This window comes from Columba livia, chromosome 2, assembly GCF_036013475.1.
Source record: "Columba livia isolate bColLiv1 breed racing homer chromosome 2, bColLiv1.pat.W.v2, whole genome shotgun sequence".
Taxonomy (NCBI): Eukaryota; Metazoa; Chordata; class Aves; order Columbiformes; family Columbidae; genus Columba; species Columba livia.
The window spans coordinates 18,458,854-18,482,500 of record NC_088603.1 but is presented as its reverse complement, the minus strand read 5'-3'; the positions used below and the strand labels follow the sequence as shown (position 1 = coordinate 18,482,500).

The window sequence follows — 23,647 nt, the reverse complement described above, 5'->3', positions numbered from 1 at the left end:
TTTATACTCCGCAAGAGAACGCTGCAATCATGCAACTGAGATGTGATTACCAGTCTAAATCACTCACCAGGTCATATTTGCTTTGAAAGCCCATATCTATCATATGGACTACTGAAGCAATTTCAACCTATGATTTAAAACAATGAAACAAGTCAGGAAAAACCAACTGTGACAAGAACACTCTGTCAACATCCCACACGTACAGAGATCCTGAAGACACTTAGTACATGTCTACATTATCGACTACAGTATAATAGAAAAATACCCAGAAGAGACTTAGATGAGCAACCTTAGGTGCCATTAGCAGTCAAGTGGTGATAACGTGGAGCTCAGAGAAGGCTCATTTATATAATGAGAAGCAGTTCTCAATATAAACACAGTTAAGAGGTAATGATGAAAACTGAGGTTTGCATGCCAAAACCCACAAGTATATCCAGAGGTTTCCCAATATAAGTCGGCACTTAATTAACCCAATTACCCAACTTAATGTTCCAGCTAAGCAAAATACTTAAGCATATTCAGCATACTCCTATGTTACTGAAGTTCACAGAAGTTGGTGGGTGGCAAACGCTTTGATGAAAAGAGACAGAAATTAAGCCAAATATGATAGAACTCATTTTCAGTTAAACAAATTTTCAGTTACAACTGACTGAGAAAACAAGAATTTATTTCAGAAAGTTCTGGAGAAAACTAGTTTAAATTCTTGTACGTTAAATTATCTAAACACTGGAAATTCCTTTTTCCTTCCCCAACTTTTCTCCCCTTCTATCTCCACTCCCCCCACCTTCACTTTATTGTTTTCTTTTTTCCTCTGTACTTTTTCAGTGGAAAAAAAGGCAAAGAGGAAAGTTGGATAAGTTGTTTTCATAAGATGTAGAAACTTTTCTTTCTCCATACTTCTTCTTTTAGAGAAAATGCTATTTAACCCAAGGATATATATATTTAAACACGACAGGCTTTTACCTCAAGCTTCTGCTAAAGCCAGGCATTAACACCCTTCTAGGAAGGAAATTACATCCAGCCTTTTAAGGCTGCTTTCAAGAGATGTCATTTAATGGGATTGCACTAGAGCGTCTGGAGAACAGTTGGTGTCTCTTCTGAAGAGCTTATACACAAAAGAGGCAGCCCTGCAGTGCCCAATGAAACACTAAAGAAAGCTATACAAACTGCAGCTGGCCAAGAAACTCTGTTTTAGCAGTAACAATCCAATTATTTAATGCAAACAAGAGTTTCCTGGTTGACCCAATAGCAGTCATTTGGCTTTCAGGCATCAAGAGCCAGACCATGACACATGTATACACGTACAGATGTAGAGGTGCTGAAGTCCAGCAAATTGGTAACACAGCTGTTCTGAGGCCCATTCACTACCTATTTTTTCAGGCAGCACTAGCCCAGTAGCACAGACACTGCCACTACCATAGTTAATACCATCTGAGCCTTATTTTAAGGCAAACCCTCCCAGCAGAGGAAGGGACCCCATGCTTGGTCACACAGTGTGCTTCCGGGCAGGTATGCATGCTGTACAAGTGAAGGTCAGACTCCCGAAGAGAAACACAGGGTGGATCTGAGAGGGACACTGAACAAAGCAGTCAAAGATCAAGATGGGTTGGGTTGTTATGGAAAGGGCATAAAGCACATCAGCTGCTGAAGGCCAGAAGGGGTAGTTGTGGAGCCAGCCTGGTGGAGGATGGCTTTCTTTTCACCAGTATTTCACAGATACTTTTCTTCTTCCTCTGAATTTCATCCTTGGCTAATTTAGGCTATGTTAATAATGTCCGTAATCTGTTTCTTACGATAATTATTTATTTGAGCCCTTCAAATCAGTACAAATGCAGTTGGTGAAAAACATATAATGTAAAACTTCTCCCTTTTGCTTTTAGTGGAAAATGCTGAAAGAAAATTCAAATGATCTCAAATTGTTTTTTGGAGGAATCTGTTTCAAAACTATTCCTAAACAGAGGTCATTTGGTAGCACCTCTCTTTCATTCAGCTCTAATAAACTATAACATCTCCAAAAAGAATAAACAGTTGTATAGCTTAAAATAATTGTGAAGAGTCTCTGCTGAGAATACATGAGCTTTAACTAGCACAGACCCTGACAAAAGCACAATGGTGCTGCTGCAAAGGTCTGACCAGGACCACAACACTATCAAAACTTCTACATGTGACAGAGCCTACGACACACCAAGGCAGTACACATGCCTTCTTTAAAAAAATGTATTCTCATTTTTCTTCTCTGCATTACTATGGCGACCATAACAATGACCAAGATACAAACTGTACTGCTTTTCTGACACAAGCATTTATTAGTGTAGTAGCGTCAAATGCAATTCTAATCTTCTCAGATCTACAGTTACGACAGTGAGAACACAAAACAGGTAGACTAAATGATCTTTAGAAATGTGTACTATTACTGTCCTTGTTTAATGCCACTTCAGCAAACACAGGTAACTAATTCAGATTACATTTGTGAAATCCTGGCCCCAAAAAAGTCAGTGGTAAAAATCACAATAGCTGCAATTAGCCATCCTCAGAACAAACATAAACACCCACAACGTTTTACTGTTTTATTTATTTAAGTAAAGTTCTCTTAAATCATATTACAATATAATATTAATAGAGGCAAGCATCTAAACAGTTTTTTTTAAAAAAACAAGGTGATATTTCAAAGTAGGAAATTTCATAAAAAAGCACCACTTGAAACCAGTTTTCACAGTGTACTGCAGTCTGCAGAAACCACAGAACAGAGGAGGCATTCACAATATTAAAATAGACTTAACATATTATGCCCAGTTTTGACTTCATAGAAAGCATAAAAAATTGTATAGGTAATAAAATATACTCAGGTAAAATCTTTGAATTTGAGAAATGTTTCACAAAACAAAATGATGCAGGTTTTTGTAAGCCAAACCCTTTTTCTTCTTGTGTGAACAACACTATACAGCCTAAATTATTTTCCTCCTGTAATGGTTAAGTTTTCTATAACAAACATTATCTGCATAACAGAAGTGAAATAACCACCTGTCTTCCTGGATGTATCCACTTCAGTTCTTTCTGTACAGCCAGATTCTGCCAGTCTCATACTTCCTCTATTACTTTATGAATACCTGCCTTGGAAACGCTCTCTGGCAGAAAGGATTGGAGAGACAGTCTCCAGATATTCTAACCATATTCATGAACATGGTATCAAAAGGTTCAAAAGAAAAGTTTTTAAATGAATTCTGTACTTCACAGTATTATATTGTGCTACTAATACAAACCATATGAAAAAATGAATATAGAAGTTCAAAAGTTGTAAGTATAATTAATAAGATATACCTGTCAATAAAACATGCAATTTACTACAGCAAATGGGATAAGTGCCATAAAATTAGCATTCATTCTATATAATCTGATTCCTCTTGAACTTTATCTTCTTCAGGATCATAGTGCACCACTTAATGTTGCATAGTATGGGGGAATATATATCATTCTCATAGATGCAAAGGCTATATACTACGCCATGAATTTGACTATAATTCCACACTGATTCCAACACACTCCAAATTCACGTTCCTATAATCAAGGTCAGCAAGTGGCCTGAACTATTGATTCAGGCGCCTTTTTTTTTTTCTCCCGAAAGGAAGAGATGCAAAAGAGGCTCAAATTATCAGCCTTTTCTTGCTTGAAATAAGGCTAAGTTTGCTGTAAGTTGCAATTAATACTGCATATTTAATAAGACCTTTTTTTTCATCATGTGAGTATTTTATCACAGATCACATTACTAAAACAGTATTAGATGCATTATCACCACCAGATGGGTGCAAAATACTGCATTTCTGCCACTGTGCATCTAAAAATCTACTCTGAATTTAAGGGTAATTATGGACACTCCCCCCAGAACCCAGGGAGAAGACTTACTACATTGAAGAATTCATACTTTGAAATCTCTCTCAGCTTTAACAATGTTCACTGGGACCTCCTTGGTAGCATCTGCATCCTTGATAATGGTGCATTTAAATGCAAGTACTACCAACCTGTGACAATACAGGATTTGAGCATCTATTTCCTCCATATTCAAGCAATTCCACTGACATCACAATCTCAGGTAACGCATAGTCATACAAATCATGCCATTAGATTTGCTATATGCTACATATAGGCAAATGCTTATTATATTCAAGTAACATCTGCATTTTGCTAAAGATGTATCAGGTTATGTCTAACATCAGATTCTGATATCTGCTACACAGGTTTAAATAAAAAATGGCTCCTAACTTGTATTACACTGCGGGGTGGCAGCCTTCAACCCAACTGCATAGCGCGAAACAGCAAAGAAAAATAAAGGATTTTGTCTGTGAGAAAGTAAATTTCTTAACTTTCTCTGAAACAAAACCATAAGCACATCATTTCAACATGTCTTACCTTAGAAATACCCAGGTCTGCTCTCTGCAGAGCTCCTCTTACACCATGTTCATCCTGGCACAGAAAGGAGCTGCTGGCTTCTCTGAGGAAGAAGCCGTTTGACCCACTCCTTACAAAACGACCTCTTTGTAGAGAGGAGTTTGTTCGAGAAGATATGATGGCCCTGATACCACCTAGGAATCATTTCACTACTTTGCCTTACTAAGCAGATGGATATGTCAGAGAAGTTTAACTCCTGTTGCATTTCATCTTCATTCAGTCCCAGTAGACTTCCAGAGTGAAATACCCAGAAAAACTGCTTTGCTCCTACATAATGCAGCTCCCCTCATTCCAGAAGTCTTCCTCTACCACTACAAAATATCCTCTGTAGCAATAACAGTATTTTGTAAATGTTGAACACTTTTAATATTAGCTTCAGCCTATCCTTCCTCATGTCCTTGCCAGAACGAACAAGCCTGGCTACACAAAGTCACCAAGACCTCTGTCACAGACTTTGGGGACAGCAGGATTGAGTTTACTGTGGTTTGCATACTTATGCTGGCTTCAGCACAACACCCAGTGAGGCATCTTGCAATGGGCTGCTTAGACTTTGCAGCAAAAAGCAAGAAAAATTACGGTTCTGTTCAGAAAAGAACAATTTGTTCAAAGCCTGCATACCTTTGAGTATAAACTTCAAGAAAAAAGGATGAGGGAAAGACAAGTACAAGTGTTAAGGACACAGCTACAAAGTTACAAGTGAAAACAGAACCACCAGATAAAATCTTGCATTTGGGTTCATGCTTCCACAGAAAATTATAGGAGGAGGTTATATAGCAAAAGCAGTGCGACAAACTCCAAAACAGGTGAAAAGCACAGGAAAGTGCATATATTTTAGATATACATACTCAGGCAGACACCTACATTAAAGTTATATTGTGCATAGCACTCCTTCTTTCAGTAAGGTTGATGTAAGGCAGTCTGTGAGTGCCTTATTAGTGTCCTCCTTCTGCAATTGCATTATGTGACATACATACACCTGTTCTTTAGTAGGGATGGTGAAAGAACTACATGACAGGGCATGCCATTTACTCTTAGCAAAAGAAATTAGAAAGGAGGGTGAAGCAGCTTTTGTGGAGGGGAGAGGAGAAAACGAGAAAACACTCTACATTGATTGGAAAAAGAAATAATAGTTTGGTGGAAGAGCTGAAAGAAGACAAAATCAATGTTACTGAAGACATCATTTCTTTTTAGAATTAACTGAGTTATTTAACAAAACAACAACAACAACAACAAATTATGTACCTGTTCAGCAAAATAAGTATGTTTGTGAATGGTGTTCCTTTTCAGTCATAAAAATATTTTGTCATTTATAAGAAACCTAATAAAATGTGTTTAATTTCCAAATGTCTAATTTTCAAGACACTGCTTTAATACGAATTTATTTTCTCCTACACACTCTTACTTTTTGGAAGATAATTCCTTCCTTCTCATCCTGCAACTTTTCAGTGGCAAAAACTAAAAAGAGGAGTCTTCCCAAATTGCTTAAATGCAGGTTATTTCCAAATGAAATTAGAACAGTCATTAGTTCTAACGTTTTTGTTGAGAGCAATTATTACATTTTGTAAAAACAATGTTCCATTTTTGACCCATGTCCATTTCTATAATATTAAGCCTGTATACTCCAGTGTCACTATAGTATAACCCCCAGTTTGAGGCATGTTCTCTCCATTTATAGAAAGCACAGCATCTTATAAGATGTAGACAAATTAGCCTCAAAGTGCATTTAGTTTTGCTATTAGCCTGCTGCAGTGAAGAAACTGAGAGCAGGTTTCCATAATTTGGCTGTGCTGGTTCCAGTTGCAGTACTAAAACGCAAATATTTACCTCTACATGCAATTTCTTGTGGTCCAGAAATAACTCATTTTAAGAGACGGCTGAATTAAAAATAAGAGAGTTTGACCTGTATTCAAAGTTCCCTGCCTGAAGATGTTAAAAGTAATAAAATCTTGGACCACTGAAAGCTCTCTTTTCTTTAAATATTGATAATTCCATTAAGATTATATTTAAATATTCCTAAAATTGAAAGCATTTTAGTGGGACAATCTGCTCATGTCAACACAGCATAAGGGGTCAAATATGTATAAAATCAGAGTAGAATCCAAATGCAATTTAAACCCCAGTTCTGTGCTAACTTGACTGTACAGAAATTAAGATGAAATCCATAAAATAGATATACTGGTTCCATGTTCATGTGTGATCTGATTGATCCTTCCACGCACACAGTCAAGAGAAACTGATATCAGTGTTCCATTATGTACTTCAAAAGATGCGCGAAGGGACACGCTGGTCCAAATGCTTCCCTCTGGCATCTGACCTGCAATCTGCTGAGCAATCGCTGTGGGTTGCATGTGATCCATGGTCAACCGATTCAGAGTCATTTTGAGCACACTGCATGAGTGGATTAGCTTTAAGTTAAATGCTAGGCTGGCAACTCCCTTTTCAGTAAAAATGAAATACTTCTGAGCAAGCTGTCCAGAAGAAACCAGCTGTATCTGCTTCTCATTGGATGAGACCTGGGTGAAATCCAGCAATTTGTTTCTCACAGCTCCAGTAGGCAAACCTGTAACAGCAACTGTGGCTGATATGGCACTAGAAACTGCTGAAGGGATCCAGATGAGGCTAAACATACTAATGCCAGAACTATCTCCAAAATACCGAACATTGCACTGCGCAGGAGAAAGTATCTCAAAGCTAATCAGATCTCCAGCATCAACTTTTGTGGCCCCAGAAGCAGATATCGATGTGTCTCTGTAATTTACCCCAGATTTAAATACATTCATTAATTCTGTGTTGGTACCATTCCTATTGATATAAGAAATTAAGGAGAAGCCCTCCCGGACACATGCATGACCCATGGAATACAATGCCTGGTGGAATACAAATTTGACAACACCGGTTTCAGTGAACTTTATAGCTCTGCCATCATGAGATAAACTTAGCATGTAAGGGTCGGAAACAGATATTATTTTAAAGGTAGGTCGATAGTTGGTTTGGTAATGCATTGCTGTTGACATCTGTGCACTGAGTGCCACAGCACCCGTATCGTGGGACAACCAAAACAAACTGAGCGGGGTATTAAGATCATAAATACTTAAGTCTTTACTTTGATTGCAGAATTGATTTGGGCTCCTCAAATACACAGAAAGAGTTTGGCTGGGCTCCACTTCAGCAGCACTACTTAAACTAGTGCTCTGGAAATACTTCCCTTCTGGCTGTTCAATGCGAACACCACTCAGTTCGTAGCCTTCCTCACTGCCATTTAACTTTAAGGAAAGTTGCAAAAAATTCCTGCAGTTGTGTTTTACTGCAAAATTTATGTCAGTCCACAACAGACCATGTTGCCTGAATACCAGGCTGTTATCTTCAACCAATAGGATTTCACAGGGAAGCTTTCCCTTTATCTTCAAGTTCAAACCAGAGTAGACCTGAGAGATGCCAGACTTTACAGAGGGTAGAATGATGTTTGCAGCCCAAGACTCCGAGAGTTTGTTTTCACTGGTTGCTGAACACACTGTATCACTGACAGTGGAACAAGGCATGGCCACTATTCCATCTTCACATTTTAAACAGGCCTGGCATTCCTGCATTTCCTTATTGAAGAAATATGCCTCTCCACACAGTCCCAAAGCTGCATCCTTCTCAGCAATTCCGAGGCATCGGAAACCACCTGTTCACAGGAAATGGAGAACTTTTATTGTCTTACCTTTAAAATAATAAATCTAAGTACTCCATAGCCCCACATATCAAGTACCTTCAATAACACGCATAATCATAAGAGAGAAAACAGAAGACAATTATGTTAGATCACTTTGTGCTATTAAAGGATGCTTGATAGAAAAACAGAGGAAACACTAAGCGTAACCCACTTTTCCAAGGCAAATCCAGTGGTTTAGAGTGGGAAAGGAGCAAGACAGGGCTGCATATGGGCAATTCTAACCAAACCCTGTAATGGATCAGATACAATGATGTTGCTGGAAGGGCACTCTTGCCCTTCCCCTAGGTGAAAGGCATGGTGACTAACTGGCGCACTAAGCAGCAATGATACTTTCAACAAATGGAGAATTCCCCTATACAAGGAGAAATGTGCGCTGTCTGCCCAGCCGTGTTACAGCATAGCACTGCTGTAGCTGCAATTGCTAAAGCAGTGCTTTGCAACCTAAGGGACATGGAAGCCGGGAATTCTGCATACGGCATTTAAAGAACCTGCAAGAGACAAGCAGGAAAAACAAAATTGTAAACAGCAGGCTTAAAGTTATTATGCAGAAGTCCACACATCGAAAACATTGAAAACCACTGCCCTAAGACACAGGACAACAGTGGTTAAGATAGTCTAAAGTTAAAACACTGCCGCAATAAAGAGAATATCTAGAGGTGCCATTTGAAATTACTTTATTTGACCCAAAGCAACTTTCTGCTGTTAAACGGTACACCATGACCTCAATGGATCAAAGAAGGCACATTCAAAGAGCAGATTTTAAAAGCAGCCTGTAATTTTCTGTGGCAATTTTTCAAGAGCACCAGCAGCTGCCAATGCCTCCAGCTGTAGCGACCAGTACCCAAAACCTTCGTGCGTGGAGCCTTTCAGCATCTAAATCAACACACAAGACTGGAGGCACCCTAAAGAATAACCACTTGCAGTTTGTGCCTCAAAGCTTAATCACTAATGCACTCACTTCTGCTTTTTTACCACTATAATAAAAACTCAACAACCATCCTTCTTATAGGTCTTCTTAAATGTCCTTTACTATCTAAATACTGTGTCATACATTTGCTTTATTCCTCAGCTGGAAAGTTGCTAGATCTGAGCTGGGATTTGCTCTGAGACTGGGACTACAAGCACATGACATGAACCCCAACAAGCCGTTTTTCTCCATTTCTGACCCCAGGGTGGAGCTGGCTATGCAGACTGCTGATGCAGGCAGAAAAGCACTACACATGTACTGCAAACTGCAAGACAGAGCAATACACACGCACTTGGCCCACAAGGGATGTCAGAATATTGGCTAAAATTCACTTTTAATACTACATTATTCAGCAGAGAACACCAGACACTGTGCTCATTTATACAGGTTTCATATATTCACCCTCATATCTCTTTATCTATTTATGTTTCATTCACTTAAGCAATGATTCTCCACTAACACTGGTATGTAGGACTACACAATTTATGATGTGAGAACATTGTTTCTGAGACCAGGTATGGTTTTCTCAAAAGACTTCATTGCAGAACAGTAAGATGTTTCCATTTGAAAAAAGTCAAAAGAAACCTAACACTTTGTTCCCCCTGAAAGTGGCTGGCTTTTTTTTTTAAATGGAAAACAAAAGCCAAATAAGTAAGATCACATTTTTTTAACTAAGAACATTCTATAGGGAACATAGGGAAAAAAAAAAAAAAAAGGCGCCCAGGCAAACTTTCCTTTTGGAATCAGTTTTCACCACAGTGTAATTGCTCACATGATGCTTCTTAACCAGCTCTTTTTCTCGTATCAATGGCTCCATCATCACTGAGAAACACAGGGTGAACTGCTATTGAGTACACAAATACATCTGGTTCACATAGTAAAGAAGATCTGCAGTAGTGCTTAGAAATACTTTTTATGCTATTTGCTTCTTTAAAATATTTTAATGTACATTTAAGGATTTTTATATACATATAAAGTTTTACAAATACATGTGGTGACTATTCTCACCAATTTTGCCACCTAGTATTTTATCGGTTAGATCTGCAGCAGGTGTTCCCCTGGATGTACTTCAAATAGGTGAATTCAAAGCTGCACACAGGCCACTTTCTGTGGACATGGTGGCAAGAGCAGCATCCTACCCTTTGCCCCGAAGAGGTCATGCAGCAAATGACAGCCAAGCATCAGAAAGCCCGCACGGGAGCAAGCTGTGACTGCTCTGTACCTCTCTTTATTGTCTAACAACCTCTCCCACCTCTCCCTGGCTCCAGCTCTGGGCACTGCTGTACTCAAGCTGGTTTTGTGAAATCAAGTATCTCTGCAGCACATTCACCAGCCCTCGCCATCCATGGAGGCCAGGCAATTGCAAGGCAATAAGAGTAAGCCATGAGTATATTTTTCTGTTCTTACTACGCATACCTGCCTGATGCAAAGGTGACAGTCAAGCAGATTAAGTATGGGAATCCATCACTTTTTAAACACTCTATGTCAAATTTGGACCATCACAAATCAACACAGCTAATTACAAATCTGGGCTATCTGTCTAGGTTCTTGTTCGTCATTCCCCTGTATCCCAGAGTAAGTTTTACAGCAAGTACTCTTAAGCTTGCTTGGCATTCTGGGGAGGATGCCTTTGGTTGACTCTGCCTGATGGCTTCACACCAAGACAGCAGTCTGACCACTCTCCCGTGATTGCCTAAGAAGGAAACGATGCACCTCCAACTGTCGTCACTCCTTAACGACTAGCCTTTAATCAAATAATCTAACAACTCTCATCCCAGATAAAAGCAAGAAAAAGTGTGGCAGAATTCCCCATTCACTACAGAAAAAGCAGCAGGGGAAGAAGGAATGATGCAGAGGAAGGTGGAAGGGTGAAGAAAGAGAGGCTCCTAGTTGCATGTGTCTTATTTGCTCTATCTCCCTTCACGCTGTACAGTGAACACAAGTTGTTACAGATGCAACAACCTTTGCGTGCAGCTCAAGAAACCATATACAACATCTTGAACTCATATGTCAGATCACATCCCCATCTCCCCTACATTACCCAAAACAGACATTCAGTTGCAACCTCCCTTTTGACAAGTTAATTGCACTTGTATAAGATAATGAGCTATCATGAACAGGCAGGCTGCAAATAGCAGTCCTCTCTAATAAAAACTCAAAAAGAACGCTCTCTCTTCTATGACACATGGGGACAACATTGACAGGACATTGATTCCTGATCCAGGTGAAGGCAAATAGTTTGCTTTCACACCTTTACAAGTCACCATTAAAACCAGGAGAGGAAGAATCAAATACATTGCTACTGCCTTTCTGTCGTCTGACACATCACCACTATCCATCTGTTTATTGGCAGTATTTTGCCCTCACTTTCCTCCAGCAGTTGTACAGACCCACTCTTGGACTGGGTCCTCCCACCACAAAGCGCACTAGATAAATTCCTTACAGCCTTCCCTCCTCCAAGCCACAGACTAGAGCAGCACCGAATGACTACCACAGTGATGGCTGCACTCCTTTCTTAGGGCTGGGACCTTGTGGGTTGCTTTCCACAAAACCACCAAACCGATCAAACCCAGCATCTTACTAAAGATGAGACAAAGCTTTACACCTTTCCAATTCTCTGTCTAAAATGTTGTGCCCTAAGCTGTCTTGCCTCTAACAGCCCACCACTAAGGCCATCTAAAAGTGTCTTGCCTCTTATTTTGCAAGACTGATGGTACCTCCTCTACAGCATTTCCCACAGAAGGAAAAACTAAGTGTTCTCTTCTTCTAGCCATTTCCAGTTTCCTGTGGTGCTTGTGGTAATACCATCCAACCCACCACAGTTCCTGCCCAGAGGAAGTAAGGATAATGTAAGTGAGCCCATGTCCTCTTTTAACCCTTTCCTAAGACCAATTCCCTCCCATTTTTCTCTCCACCAGTGGCAGGGCAGGCATAGTACAAAATCCCTCATAATCAGCTGAAGAAAGCCCTTAGCCCTCTTTTTACAAGTAAGAAGTCTAGAAGAGAAAAACCATAAAACCTAATGAAGCTGTCCCTCGGTTATTTGACTGGGATCCCTCAGGCAGAGGTCACAACTGGTGAAATGCTCTATTTGACCACAGAGTTCCTTTCAAGTTATTTTGGTTGACCAAAAATTAGACAAGTAGAAAGAAACATAGTACCTGGGCATAATTTGCTCAGTATGCCTATTAATTTTGTTCTTTTGTGTCTAACTGCTATGAGAAGTAATGAAGGCAAAGTCTGCAGTGCACAACTCCAGTCAAATCTGCTCTTAAATGTCTGAGAAGTTCCTCTAAGCCTCCACAAATGATGGAAACTGTTGATCATTCCTCTGTGTTTGACAACATTGTTGCTGAAGAAGAACAGGATTGATGGAGGGAGGCCTTATAAGAACCTTCATTAGATCAAATCAAATATCTACCCTAGTGCAGCAGAAGGAAAATGACAACTATTTTTCTCCATTAGGGATAATATATTTGATTTTGACCCCATCTGCACCAGCATAAACAAGAGGAAAGTCAGATCATAATTTAAAATTAAAACCAAAGCACATAAAACCCCACAAAAATAAGGTAAAAGGAACTGTTCAAAGCTCCTAGTGGATCTTATGTCCTAAATAGCCCATTGTCCACAAAAACTACTATCAACTTAGAGCTGTGTGTTTTTCAACCCCTTTGATCCCAGCAAGCTAAGAATGTCATTAATCACAAATATACAGGACTGATTCCTTATCTATCTCTTTGGCCTGTTACTGAAGATCTAATGATCTTCATTATTTAATTATCAGAGAATATAACTTACCCGGAGTATTCAGGCATTTTATCCTCTCACCACAAATGCTTGGAGATTCAGTGCATTCATCTCTGTCCTGTAAATCACAAGAGTCGTATTGAAACACTTTAACACTACAATTTAAATTTGAAACATGCACTTCTTCGGGTTCTGTGACACACATCTGCCAGTAAAAAGTGTATGTGGGGATGGTGAGGGGGCTGATCTCATAAGCATGTTGGTGCAAGACAACTTGTTTTGGATTTGTCATCCATTTTAAAAAGAGATCTAAAAAGACTGTGTGGTGGCCACAGAAAGGTAGTAGTGTGCAGATGATGAGCTAAATGGATTGGTTGTACAACTAACTCTAGTTACAATGCACAATCTGTAAGACAATACCACAACCCTGAGAGCAACGCATCACTCAGTTGGTCTTAAGGACGTTGTAACAATCGAGACAGCGTTAGGAAAGGCTCTTAAAGACATTTAGTCTGGGAGGAAGGTGTTAACTGAAAAGACACAAGAAAGGTAAATTATAAAGTAGTATTTCCTGTCAACAAGCCCTCCTTTCACCCTACAGCAGGCAGAGGGGAAAGAATAACAGGCTACATTTGCATTTAAATGGTAGCATTAAAGAAAACTGAGACTAGCAGAGAAGGAACTGGATAGACCCTTTCAGGTTCTCTTCTCAGTGTCTTGGGCTTAGGTGACCATCTGTTTGGCCCCATGTTAAGCTAAGAATTGGGGGCAACACTTCACAAAATAGAAACTGCTTTAAATATCAAGTTCCCCATATATCTTAGAACTTCCAAACAAGAGAAAGTGACCAAAGAAGCATCTTGTTTTGCTTACATGCTGGTTTTATATTGTATCTTAAAATATATTTTATAGTAAAATGTATTTAATAATAAAAGCATCCATGTTCTATATTTTTCTGTTTGTAATGTTTCATCTGTAACGAGTTTTTAAATTCATTTTAACTGACAAGTTCTGTTTCCAAACTTATAAGTAACTATCTGACCTCTAATTTTGCTTAGTAAAACTTTCCTCTGCTTTTCAGAGACGTCTAGAAGCTCCTGCAGAGTGGACTGGGGTTAAATAAACAAATTTAGCATGCATAAGTATACATGTTTTAGGATGTCTTTTCCTACCATAATGAAAAGAATGAAAGTCCTGCCAGCTGTCAGGTTTGGGAAAACATCACATCCAACAGGCACAAACTGGTGCTCCATTTAGAGTAGCACATGCCAAAGAGAAACCCCACAAAAAACTTCAGGCAGATTTTGAAGTGCCAGAGACTCATTTGGTAAAACACAAGCTTCAAACTGGATCTTTCTAGCTCTCCAGGTAGTTATTTCCAGAACGTTATCCCAATATGTCCAACACAATACTTCACAAGCAATAACTGAAAGATACAGAATGATATTTCACCTGGCAAATCCGATCAGAGTTTGCAGAACACTCGGCCATTTGGAAAAAACCAGCAGGACACAATGTACATTTTTCACATTGTGAAGGTGTCTTTTGGAAATTGCAAAATTCATCACTTTCACAAAGGCCACAGTCCAGCAAAGACTCCCCAACATTAATCACTTTTGCATCCACTTCTACTTTATGCACAGAGTATGACTTCTGGAGATGATTTCTGACCTGGTTCTGAAGTCCTTGAAGATGACTTTCAAAATAACTTTGAATATCTTCTTGCAAACTCTGAAATGACATTTGTTTCACTGTGTCAAAAAGCATGCCATACTGGACTTTGATCAGATCCATTTGCTCATACATTTTTCTTTGCTGTTCAAGAATCTCCCGTTGCTGGCTAACCAATATGTGCTGCTGTTCAGCAAGTTTTTGCTGCAAATCGGCAATGATCTGTTGTTGGCTTTTTAGCATTTCAGTAAATTTCTCGTGCCCTTTTGCAAGGTGCAGCTGTAATATTAGGGCATCTTCAGATGGAACTTCATTTTCTCCTGAAATACAAATGATCAATTATTGTCCAAGAAAAGTAATTTTCTAGTTTGCTGTATTATCTCTTCAAAGGCATTCAAATTTTAATAAGTTAATGAAAAGTCTCACCGAATTCAAGTAATGATTATACAGCCAGTTCCTCTACTATCTTTGTAGCCCCCTCATAGGACCACAAGGTCTTCAATTGCATAAGCAACAACATTTATAGTGGTAGACATTAAAAAAGTCATAATCAAGCCCCATGCTTCAGGGCATGAATAAATCATCACTGGGGTTCAATAACAGATTAATCATTCCTATGTACATGTTCAATTACTATAAAGAGTAAATGGTCAATTTTGACTGTAGAGGTGATAAAATGAAGTGATAAAACTTGCTGAGAATACTAAGCTATTAAGGATAGCAAAAGTAAGGCTCAATCACAAAGAGCTGCAAAAGGAGTCTATGACACTGAGTAGCAGCAATAAAAGGGCAAAAAGAAACTCGAAGGAGATGAAGGTGAAATGAAGCATCCACTATAAAAAGAAAAAAAAAACACCTAAGTTTTTTATATCAAATGTTATATTTGTAGATTATTATTACCACTTGGAAAGTATCTTAAGGTAATACACCTAGTTATTGATGTTGGGCCCCAGAGCCATGCAATCATCAGTTCAGTGTCCAACAGAGGTCAAAAAAGACAAATAAAATGCTTGAACTAATGAGAAGAGGAATACATAACAGAAAAGAATGTATCATTATTGTATTGTATTGTATTGTATTATATTATATTATATTATATTATATTATATTATATTATATTATATTATATTATATTATATTATATTATATTATATTATATTATATTATATTATATTATATTATATTATATTATATTAATCAATAGAGTATTTTTAATACAGCATGCAGTCCTGGTTCCCTGTCTCAAAAAAGGGCACAGAAGAACTCAAAAAGGTCACAAAAGGGCAGCAAGGAAAATCTAACATATGAGATCACCACAATATAAGAAAGTACGTAGGGATTTTCAAGCTTGGAAACAACAACAACAACAAGAAAGACTGTGCTATACAGGGATCCTAAAGCAAGCGGATATTGAAAGACTCTTCATTCTTTCTTCCAATATAATAACTAGGGGACATCAAATGAAGACAGCATTTTCAATACATGTTAAAAGTTCAATCAGGTCCAGAGAGTTGCTGGCACAATATTTAAAACAAAATCTGGTTGGGGCTAAAAGATATACAGACATCAATCAGGTTCAGAAAATCTGAGTAACAAACTGTCAGAGCTGGGAAAATGATCTGGGTAAATATCATGCCATGCTTTCCACAGTATCCACTGCTGGACACTGCCTGAGAGAGAATCCTGAATCAAACACAGTCGCTCATCTGTTCTTACACACCACTGTATTTCCTTCTTTTAAGGGCAGAACATCGAGGATGAGACAATGAAAAACACCATAGGCAGTTCCTAAAATATCTTCTTGTTCAGTTACTTCTACTCATGGCATAAGGCACACATTAATTTTAATTTTTCAGTATTCACTTAAACATTAAGGTAGTTTGCGGGGTACTAGATTTGAGAAGGTAAAGACCAGGATCCAGAAAAGGCCGCATTTGCCATGCAAGTTGAAAAATCCAGATTTTGAAATATCTGGTAATATTATACCCCCAGCTCTCCTTCTGTCTGACATGAAGAAGCAGTTCTATGAAGTGGCTTCTATTTGCCTGGCTAAATAAGTAGCGCTACCTTTGCTACCTTACTTCTTCAGAACGCAGAGGAACAACCAAGCTGCTTTTGTCCTACCAGCTGGAAGGATTAACAACTAGAGGCAAACTTTCAAATGCTCATTTCCACTCTCTTCTCTCTTTCATCACCTCTTACACCTTTATACAACCTTGCCTACTTTTAGTACCTCTGCCTGTTGTCAAATTTGCCTTGAATCAGCCCATAAGCTTGACAGATACCGGGCAGCAAGACAGTTACAAGCACACTGTGATTGCCTATCAAGACTTTTCATCAACCTACATGGGCTCCATTTGTGCTTGAGGCTGGAAAGACATTAACAAATTTCTTTTCACAAAACTTTTCCTCTCAGAAGTCTGGCTTACAACCGAGAATACAAGCAGAAGAGCACAGGTCCTTGTCAAGTATTTTGGCTGTACAGTTGAGAACACAGTGCAAAAGGACTCCGTCATGTATCAGCAAGAGTTATGTCTTCAAAGTAGATGAAAAGTCTGTGAAGAAAAGGGCAGCTCTTACCTGGCCAAAAAAACATATGGACCTAGAAAAACAGCTGATGAAAGCTGGCATACTGAGGTTTTGGTTACCATACTGACTACTGTTACTTGTTTCTTGGTAGATGTCCCCATATGTTTTCTGGCCTTGTATCTCTGCATTAACTATATAAAGGTAAGGCACGGTGAACATGTCAGATGAGGATGTCTCTATTGCAGTTGTCTAAAACTGTGAGAAGAATTCCACTGCAAGTGGTGTTTACACATTAGCAGATGCCAGCAATCCCACTTATGTACCTTTCCACACCACCCAAACAAGCATCCAACAGGAACACCACTAGCAACACTCAGATGTTCCTATGACCACAGATGCAATATTACTTTCCTTGAACACATATGCCACACACAGCCATGGCAAGGTCTGTTTTGCAGACATCAGCTCCATGCTTCTAGGATCAAACCACAGCGCAAATGTCATAGCACATAGGAACCTCTGCTACATTTCCCTTGTATGCCTGGAAAGAACATCATCCTGAGGGCGCGTAGCATGGACAATGCAGCCCTCAGGCCCAATCTGCCATTGCACAAGGAACAGAGTCAAAAAGCAGGCAGTCATCCTACTGCCTGGAAGGGAAGGTGAGATCTTGATTGAGACTAAAGAGCACAAGGCCACCTGATGGTGCCAGTCACTCCTGGTAATCACAGGAGATGAGAGCAGTGGGCTGCAGGCACTGCTCGGTGCACAGGTAGCAACTGCATGAGAACCTACAACCTTGTTAACCATGCTTGGCAGGTATGAGATACGGCAGCTGTACATTATTTTGCCCAAATACAGGTGTTTGCAGCTGCAGAGAAGTCTGCCCAAAAGAAAACAACAGAAAAATGAATCTGATGGGAAAAATTAAGGGTTTAATGGCAATTAACTAAGGAGGTGAGAAACACAGAGGAATACAAAAAGGTAAGACAACAAAACCAAGTTCTGCGCATTTCTTCTTTTGGGATGCCAGTCTTTCATCTCAAGTAAGGCGTACTCATGGTGCTGCTGAGAAATCACAGTGACAAGCTTGCAGAGGAATTGGCTCATCTGATTTGAAAAGGGAGTACAAGTCTATACTCCAGCATCTTCACCTGGCCAACAGAAGTGGTGGCTCAGCTGCAGTTGACAGCTTTCCAGATAGTAGTTGTGATGCTGGTAATACTAGCTGCAAAGCCAATGAAGATGTTTGTGTGATCCCCACAGAAGGGTTGTGCTGGTTCTGGCAGGCAGCTGTTGGAGAGTAACAGTCACCTGCCTCACGCAGATATGCCTGCAAACACAAACACGGTGCTGGGAATCAGCTGGAGCCCCTGATACTGGCCTGTGTCTTGGAGGGCTGACATCAGACATGGTCTTCAGCAAGCTTTCAAGCAGACTGTACCCCACACGAATGGGGCTACACAACAGATTGAACAAAAGATTTTTCTGCTCATCAAAACACAGCTTTCTCCACCAGGTAAACTGGAGGGGACATCTCTCTGAGTCACTGAAGAATCATTGCACCTCTACTCATGCACTGTCACAGAGTTGGTAGTAATAGGGTGGGGTGGGCCACGAGGTCTCCAGCCATGGATGGTGAATTAATACAGGCAGAGAAATGGCTTTATGGTCACCTAGGCAGTGTATTCCAGCTCTCCTGCTGTCTGAGGAGAGGGCAATGGCAAAGAAACACCTCATGCAGCTGGCCTTAGAGTGATGTGCTGAAATAGTAACCAGACAGAAATGTTGCCCTAAAAGCAAAAGAAAAATAGGAACGGTCTTCTTGAATAGATGGTTTCCTCTCTTTTCAGCTACAGCACCTTAGATGTGAAGCTGAAGGGCTAGACAGCCTTCTGTTTCTTTCTTGTACCAGGAACTAACTGTACCTTCATCCTTGATTGAAAACCATTAGAAATCCCCAAGATGAATTCTCTGCACATGGCTACCAAAGAAATCTTCTTTTTTGAGGCAATAATTACAGAAGAATTAGGAGTATGCATGAGGATGTAAAGGTGGCAGACAATCTGTCATACACTTGTGTTCTTTCCAACTGTGTGACAAGTTCCTAGAGGCTAAAAATAAATGTACGATTGCTTGGACGAGAGGCATATACCTGCACTGTCCATAAAATGTATAGACATCACCCTACAGCCATGCAAAAGATATACCATGCACAGGAAAAGAAAAATACTGTGGTATTTTCTTTGCCTCCTGCTCACTTAAGTCACAAGCTGAGCACATGGAGCAGCCTTATCTCACCAGAGGCTGCTGCACTCAAGAAGTCCTTAGGTTTCCTTCAGAGGGACTCTTGATGGTCTCCATATGCTACTGAACACCACAGGCAGTGATCCCTGAATGCGGTTCTTCTCCATGAAGGTACAACTGTACTGCACATCTGCAAGACAGACTCCTGTCACACCTGCATAATTAAATTTATCCAGTAAATTTCATGACAGCAAAGCCACCATCTCCACCATACAGACTGGGCATAGCTCTTGAGTGAACTCTCAGTCTCCCCTAGCAGGGCTCTCCAGAAGACTGGAACTGCAACATGCTCTTCATGATTCCTACCTGCCCTTGCCCTGTCATGTTCACTGCATGCTGGTTGAGTAGTAGCTCACCCTAGACACCTGGTAAATGCAATTCCCTTAATCAGGTGTCTCATTACCACATTTCGTTGTTTTGTTTGTTCTAGTAGACAAGCCACACTGGAATTGCTATAGAGAACCATATTCATTTCCAAGACCCACCACTCCATCTGTAAATGGAGACTGAACAAGGTATTCTCCGCACTGATGTGGGAAACCCACGGATCTGTGCTCAAAAGAAGGTTTCAGACAAAGGCAGAGAATGTTAGAGGTTGCGGACAGAGCAAAATACTGGATGCTTGCCTGTACACTGACTTGAAGGAAATCAAAGACTATCAACATGACTTATTTTTTTGTTCCAGATGCCAAGAACATGGAAGTTCTGCTGAATGTTCACGAATCCAGTACATTATTCTTCCACTCCTAGGAGAGAAAGCTGCTTTGTAAAGGCCTGGGTCCAGTCTCTAGAATGGGCGAAGCATGTATATATGTCCTTTGTCCAGTCTGGACAGAGCTATGTCTACAGCAAGTCTCATCCACATCAGCTGCAGTCATGATTGCTGCAGTGGGCGCCAGTGCAGGCTGGTGCCAGCCAGTGTCACTTGCTGGCCACAAGGCAGAAACAGTGAGTGGGGAGAACTTCCGAGGGTGCAGCTGTCCTCATTTGAAAACTCTCTCTCACACACAGAAGTTCATGTGTTGTCACAGGTTTGCTCACTGCGTGCTTCCATGCTGGCAGTGCCTTCCATAAGATGAGGCGGTTTAGTGGGCAGTGCTGTACACTGCTTTCCCTCCTACACATAGGATGCTTCTCTTTGCCACAGGAAGGATCTGACTGCACAAATCCATGACAATCACTGGCCATAAGATATAATCCATTCTTGATGCATTCAAGGATTTTGTTAAGGGAAACTTCTAACCACACTTCTGTTCCTCCAAGACTTCACCCAGCACCAGGCCTGCAAAGAACATAAAATTGAAAGAGTACAGTGAACTCTGCATTGAGTCTCCAAAATCCACAGCATCTTCAGTCTCTGATCCTTTTGCTTTAATCTCCCTTATTCCATTTTCCTCCGACGCACATGAGAGGGGACAGAGGACCTAACCCTAAGGCCTAAGAGACAAGAGATGCATGTAACTCACCATGTTAGCTGGAATAGCTGATGGTACTGGAGACTGGGCAGCACAGAATGATCCAGATCCTCTAAAGACGGCCAAAGAGTAAAAGGATGTTTGGAGAAAGAGGTCATGCTGAGCTGGATGCTCTTTGTAAGACCTTCATGGAGACAGAGCACATCTGCTTTCAGCACCATCCAATAAGTATTACTCTTTTCAGTCCATGCAGAATGCCCTTATTATTTGCCAGGGCTTGTGTTACATAGAGATGGATTTTGGTAAGGACAAAGAAAATGCAAATACCCTGGATCCTTTTGCAAAAGGGGGGCATGGCAGTTGTGGTGAGAGCACAGAACCGAAGAAAATGGAGGCTAACCATACTGACTTCTCTGTTTTGTGTCCACCTTTGGTCACAGAGCATAAAGAGGTTCTCTAAGACATTTGGGAGCAACATCAGGCAAGATGATGGTAGACAGTGGCACTGCACTAAGCATGGGGGGCATTAAATCCCAGCCCTGGGACTTGAATCGTCACTAAGTGCTGGCAGGAAGCTTGGATTGTGCTCTGGTGTCTGAAGCTGCCACAGCCCTCAAATTAGCCACATGGATGTGACAAAGTTTAAATAATCTTCTTCACATTGTCCATTAGCTTTTAACATCGATGGGGAACAAAACATATTGCACTTCCTCATACATTTTATATATTTTAGATAAGGCATGAAATCAGAACCCAAACTGCTTTGTGATCGTTTAAGATTTTATGGTGCTTTTCATACAGGTAAATCCACATGCCAGGCAACTACACACCGCCTTCTGCTGACTTGTGAGTATAATCATGGACATACCTGGCTTCCGACAGGGATACTGAAGTGACCAGAGCTGTGCTCTCATCAATTGACAGACAAGTGCTCTGAATGATGTGCAATAAGAGAGGCTCTGCATTTTTTTCTGGCTGTTACAGCAAGTTTCTTACCAATGGCATCAGTTCATCCATCCAGAGTGTGGAACATACACACACCCCACTGAAGCTTTGTACGATGTTGCTATAAATTAAAAACACCAGAAATACCAGACTATGAAGAGGGGGAAAGTTACAGGTCTTACATTTGTTTAAAAATAGCACTAAAAAAAGATTTTGCCATGTTTCCTCTGCTGTGGGTCTCCTATGTTTGCATGTGTGTGTGGAGGGGAGATGAAGGGGACAGGAAAGGGGAGCCAGGGCAGCAGTTCCCTCATGCATCACGAAGACCAGTGCCAGATTCATCTCCTAATTCTCCCAGAATTAGGAGCTCACGGCTGGGCTCCCAGAGATGCTAAGCCCCCTTGGCTCAGTGGACCCCGCCGTCCCACTCCCGGCCCCCCGGCCCCCTCAGGACCCCGCACCTGGCTTGACGTCGCAGGTGAGCTGCACTCCCAGGGCGCCGCCGCCCAGCTCGGGAGCGGCGTAGGCAAAGTCGTCCCCCGCGAACTGGGCGGCTCTCTCGGCGGCTCGCAGCAGCGCGGGCTCGGGGCAGCCCTCGGCAGCGGCGGCACAGCCCTGGCCGCGGGGCCGCGGCCGCAGGCGGGGCAGCAGTCGGCACTCCAGGCCCGGGCAGTCGCGGCGGGTGCCGTTGGCGGCGCAGTCTCCGCCGGGGCAGGCCTCCGGCGCGCCCCCCCTAGCGACGGGGTGCGGGGCGCTGCCGGCCGGCGGGCGGGGCGGCGGGGCGGCGTGAGGGGCGGCGGGCGGCGCCTTGCCCTGCGGCGGCCGCAGCGGCGTGGCGGTGTGCAGGAAGGACCGCGTCGGGCGGCCGGCTCTGCCGCCGCAGCGGGCCCCGCGGCAGGGCGGCGGGGGAGCCTCGCCGCCGCAGGAGGGGCCGCGGCAGGGCTCGGTGCTGCCGCCTCCCGTGCCCAGCAGCGAGAGGCAGACGCCGAGCCAGCAGCGGGCCCACCACAGCCGTCTCCCCGGCATCTCCGGCCGCGCCTGCAAGAGAAGAGAGGCCGGGGCGGGTCAGGGGAGCTGCCCCTCTCTGCGGAGCGGCCCGAGCCCGCCGCTCCCTCCGCCCCAGCCCGGGGTGCGCACAGCCCCGGACCCCCCATCCCTCTACCCCTCGGTTTTGCAGATCCCGCTAGAGCACCACAAATCCGGGAAAAACTTTTTACAACACCCACCCACTGCCTCCCGCCCTGTCCCGTCCGATCGCGGCGTCTCTCGGTGTAACCTGCGGGAAGGTGCAGGGCAGCGCCCGGAACAAGTGCGGCCGCGGGGTTGGGCTCCTCGGAGCGGCTGCCCGCAGCGGGGACTGACCTCCTCCGAAAGCTGGAGGGGAATGGAAATGTGCAACATTCCTGGGGCTTCGTTAGCATCAGATTTCCCAAGCGCCTCCCTTTAACTCCTTCGCTCCTCCAGCCCCTCCCGGCTGCCCGGTGCGGCGGCGGGGCGGAGGAGGGGGATGCCCCCCAGCAACCACTGCCCGCCGGTCTCCGGCTCTCCCGCGGGCACCGCCGGCCTCTCTTCCCAGTAAGTGTTATCCCAAGATCCGCGGCAAGGATAAGTACACGTCTTTAATCCTGGGCTTTCACTCCCAGTGGTTTTATTTCTCCTGGAAAAATAAAATAATAATAACAATTACTCCAAACCAACAGGAATAAAGAACACACTCGGTGCAGTTTCCGATAAAGAAAATTTCACGGGGCTGGAAAAAGTTACTGGAAGTTTGGATTTCTTGGTTCCTACTTGGATCGTCAGGAACCTACATCAAAGATAACCACGCTTGGCAGCTGCCGTTTTCTCTATAGCCACAGCGTAAGCCGAAGCAAAGGACTCATTTTGACTTTAAGTCAGCCATGC

General features: G+C 42.1%; 1 protein-coding gene across 1 annotated transcript; it reads right to left on the bottom strand.

Moving 5' to 3' along the window:
* Nucleotides 1–2,283: 2,283 nt before the first annotated feature.
* On the bottom strand, nt 2,284–23,326 carry LOC110355514 (uncharacterized). The gene is made up of 5 exons (XM_065050707.1): nt 22,969–23,326; nt 22,204–22,780; nt 14,328–14,866; nt 12,927–12,993; nt 2,284–8,110 (listed from the first exon to the last, which is right to left on the bottom strand). The coding sequence occupies exons 1-5, from the start codon at nt 23,161–23,163 to the stop codon at nt 6,591–6,593; spliced, it is 2,898 nt and encodes a 965-aa protein (XP_064906779.1). The 5' UTR covers nt 23,164–23,326; the 3' UTR covers nt 2,284–6,590.
* Between the last annotated feature and the right edge of the window lie 321 nt (nt 23,327–23,647).